The sequence below is a fragment of the Ylistrum balloti genome, unplaced genomic scaffold, assembly GCF_031769215.1.
Source record: "Ylistrum balloti isolate Yb309-2 unplaced genomic scaffold, AGI_CSIRO_Ybal_v1 Utg369936, whole genome shotgun sequence".
NCBI classification, from domain to species: Eukaryota; Metazoa; Mollusca; class Bivalvia; order Pectinida; family Pectinidae; genus Ylistrum; species Ylistrum balloti.
Window position 1 is genome coordinate 802517 of NW_026782046.1, and position 4482 is coordinate 806998.

At 37.2% G+C, this 4482-nt stretch overlaps 1 protein-coding gene across 1 annotated transcript; it reads right to left on the reverse strand.

The window, feature by feature from the left end:
* Positions 1-473: 473 nt before the first annotated feature.
* On the reverse strand, positions 474-3710 carry LOC132547165 (acyl-CoA desaturase-like). Its single transcript, XM_060210920.1, has 4 exons — positions 3470-3710; positions 2559-2689; positions 1566-1771; positions 474-900 (listed from the first exon to the last, which is right to left on the reverse strand). Exons 1-4 carry the CDS (start codon positions 3708-3710, stop codon positions 474-476), a joined length of 1005 nt encoding a protein of 334 aa, XP_060066903.1.
* Positions 3711-4482: the final 772 nt, after the last annotated feature.

Consider the following 4482-nt stretch of genomic DNA (forward strand, 5'->3'; position numbering starts at 1 on the left):
CCATTTTTATGATTTCGTCATCCGCATATTTCTTCTTTGATTTGGGTGTAATTTGGCAGTCCTCTCCTCCCATACAGGTAACACCAGTGTATCGTTAATTTCCCTGTTCTTTGCGCCACACTTTCACGACGTATTTGGTTTAAGTATATAACTTCTACAGAAGTTATGCCTCAGGTCCCTGTGACAACTTTATATCTAATACCAGAATTCTGTCAGGATACAGACCCCTGTGTTGAGTTTCCATTAACCTCCGAACTTATGCAAATACAAAAAAATATGTTACATGTCCCTTTGATTGGAATGGTCTTTTTTAAAACCAAGTACGATGTTTACAACATCTGTTTTACTGTTATAGATATAGAAAAAGGACAAAAAAATCAAATCCCCTTTAGTATCGATATATATATTGTTGTAAAATATCTTCAATATAGCATCACATTAATTTTATTATATTAAATAACAAAAAAGTCATTTCACTGACAACATTTATCACCAGTCCTTTTTTGTCGCCTTCTGATGACGTCATCTGAAACGAAACGCCTATCAGTCACCTGACCAATGGTTGCCATTGTATCAATGAAAAGAGTGGAAAGGTTAAACTTCCATCCATGCTCACTTGTGCGATAGTCCTGCGGGAAAACGTGATGAAAATTATGAAATCCTTCTCCGGTAGTAAGCAGACTGACTCCTATATTCTCTCCGGGATCAATTCGAATATCATAAGGTTTGTTTCCCCAAGTATGTGCAGCACTGTTCACAAGGAATGTTGTATGATGTCCAATGATACAGCGAAGTATCCCGGCGGTGAAAAATGCTGTCACGAGGTCCTCTCCCCATAGCCCCCATGGGACAAGGGCGGGCATAACAAAGCCCATCAGTGTACAAAGCCAATTGTAGTACCTGAAACGTAATAAGAGTTTTAAAAAATAAGAACACTTGTACATTCAAAAATAAATATCGTTCTTCACACTCAGAATTGTGTTTAATGCTTTATGCACCAATGGAAAGTCAGTCGAAGTCGTCATCACAAGAGATATGTTGATATGATTTCTTAAATTTCATTGAAGTCTGTTAGACTTGTGCAATTAACCAATACCGGCTGTCAATAAATGTGTCGTTTTTATATAATACCATCATCGTATTCTAGGGGTTACAATCCCTTTCGTTCTCTGTACCCCTGTAACATGTCATGGCAAAAATTGAAGGCACAAACAAAATAATCTGATTAGTTCCAAGAGAAAAAAAACCTGACCAATCACAGGCTGCTATGCTCCTTTTGAAGATAGCAAAGCCATTACAATGTACCGCTATACGACCTCGAAATTCCTTTGATGTACATCAAAAGATCAAACTAGTCTTTTCGTCTTGTCCACAAAGTGTTACACCTGGGACCTTCCATTTTGCCATGACGTGTTCCAGGCGTACAAAGAGTGAAAGTGAAAGTTACCCCTGGAGTATCGAGAATGATGTAACACTGGGAACATAAATTGCTCTATAATCCTGTTTTTATTGCAATAAATTCTAGTTGTTTTATTTCCTAAGTTAAAAATACTTTATATTTGTACCTTTTCTGGAATGTGACGACAGGATCTGCGAGTAAGTCAGTTACATCAATGTTTTTACTTTTCTCGTTAAATTCTGGAAGCTTGTTGAGAAGGAGCCAGCCGATGTGAGAGAAAAAGAATCCACGTTTGGCGTTATGAGGGTCAGCATCCGTATCCGTGTACTTGTGATGGACACGATGGTCAAGAGCCCATTTGAAAATATCATTCTGTAAGAAAAAGCAGTCAAATAAAATAAGGCACACCTATGATCCATTACGGATTCCTGAATTTATTTTAAAGGTTTATACTGGCCAGAAAAAAAATGAGAATTAAAGTAAAATAAATGCCACTGAGCACGTGTTCAATTTGACGTCACTTTTAGTTAAGAAAACGGAAAAGGTACATCGTCAAAAGGGATATCGGGCTTCATGGATTACTCCTGTTGATGATAAATAATTTCAGTTTTAAATCATGTCTTAATCGACATAAGGCAAACAATATGTGAATGGAATTTAGATGATGGCATTTATAGTCGTCATAAATGACAAAGGTTTTGTAGGCAAACATACCACAACACGATATTATGTACACCTGAAAAGCTCAATAGTGGGATTGAATTGGTTTGAAATTGTTTACTTTTTGTTGCTGTACGTCCTATTAACAGCCAGGTGTCGTTTGAAGACGTGCTAGGTTTTGTTGGTGGATCAAAGCCGGCGTTCCCGGAGAAAACCCTACGACGTACGGCCAGTACGTGGCGACTGTCCCACGTAGGTCTCGTACCCGAGACCCAGAGGTGGATGGCTAGAGCTAATGACGCTCAGAGGCCTTGACCACTTGACCAACGCGAACCCTTTTTTGCTTAAAAAATGACTGTCTATTTCCCAAACGACAGTAAAATGTCGTGCAATAGTCTTTATTTTTCACTTTACGTATAGAAAGAACAATCTGAAAATTGGGACGTATATCATTTCTTAACCAATAGTATTGGTTTATGTATTGACGATTCACTATTACCTGTACGGTGGCTGTCTGGCCTAACATGAGAAATATCCGAAGTGGAAGTTTAGCTTTGTACGTTCTGTGTGCCCACAAACGGTGATTTCCGGCCGTGATACTGATCTGGCAGAATACGTGCAATGCACATCCTTCAACAGAGAGAAACAGAATCATTAACTAAATTGTAGACAAATAATATAAGTCCATGTATCACAACTAGTGTGAAAATCATATGTTTCGATAACTACACTGTCTCCTTTCATCTGATTATTCCTACGTTTACATGGTAGGAAATGGTTATGAATCTTTAGGACTTTTCGGCTGTACTTTTATTCTATGTTCACCAAGGTTGAAGACAGTGTGGCAAAATGGTGATAAGATTATGGCCAAAACGTGTTAATTTCGGTGATTAATAGACTCGACTTCACTTTGTTAAATCCTAATACGTTCTTAATCCCTTACATTGAAGTGAATATATATATATCAATACATATGTACTAACACAACATTTACACCAACATTTGTAGTAATTGTATTTTGAATGTTACTACTTCGAACATTGGTGAATATTTCGCATTATTACTGAAAGATTGAGAACATTTCTATGAATTACATATATTTAATCCAAAATATCCAATATTCAACATCATTTATATTTCATTAAAAATAATTATTTGTTCGGGTGGCGAAGTAGTAACCCAGTCGCCTTTCATCTAGCCGTCCGGGGTTCGATTCCCGAAATGGGCGTGAAAAGGTATGGGGTCATTTGCCCGACCACGAGGGCTTTTCCCAGATAATCCGGTCACCTCGCACAGAGAGACCTCGCGTGCGTTTTCAACCAGGCCAAAACATATTTTTCAATTGTTGTGAGATAAATAAAGTTTATTTGTTATTATCCAAAATAAAGTGTAACAAATGACGTTCCTTACCAAAGATCCACGTCAGAAGCATGATTCTTTGCAGATAAAAGAGCCCTATAACGCCGCCTATATGTAGTAGCGTAAACAAAATAATTCCCTTGGCTCTATAGGGCCAGGGGTAGCCAGTTGTTTTATAGTCGCTACCGGCAATTGTCTCAGCTTCGTCTAACCCCATTGCATCATTTTCTTCCATGACGTCACCGCCTTTCTGATGACGTAAGGTTGTTGTCTGACTACGTGAAATAGTCATGATTTATTCTAGAAGAAGGATGAGAAAATAGAGAGAAAATTACTACAAATTAATATTATTGTGTTCATTTAGTGTAATTTTCATCCTCTTATCTGTTTTTATAAAGTTATATAAAATTTTCAGAATCTGAGCTTTGACCAAAGAAATTAAAACATATTCATTTATATTTTCGTTCAACAGAAACGACAAAATCGTCTTAAAAGTCGGCTGCGTATATTCAAAAGTGGGTAGAAGGAGGATTTAGCATTCATTCTCCAAACTATGCTGGTGAAAAAATGTCCCACGTCGACTGCCCAGTCGATGCCATTGATCCACACAAGACCAAATGGTGTCACCCACTTTGGAAACAATTCTTTAAAATATATATAGCTGTCTTTTTAGTCAGAGGATTAAACGGAGTTTTCTAATATTCGTGCCGTAAAAAGACGGTCTGGTTTTATCAATACATATGACTTTTGTTATATAAAGAAGTTTCGAAAGGTCAAGGTCAACGTCAACGTCATTTCTGGAATTATCAAAAGTCACCCAAATGTTTGCTTCCAACGACGGTCTAGCGTTATTCAGGAACGGGGGTGATGTTTATACCGAGAACTGCTGTTCTGAATTCGCAAATGCAAGGATCATCGATATAAATATCAAACGACAGCCTTAAAAAATCAAAACAAAACAATAAGAGAGTAAAGAAAACAAAATCTCTGTTTCTAAATGATTTCTCAAAAAATGAAAACAAATATAATGACGTCATGGTTTCTACCTGTCGTAGTGAAAATCT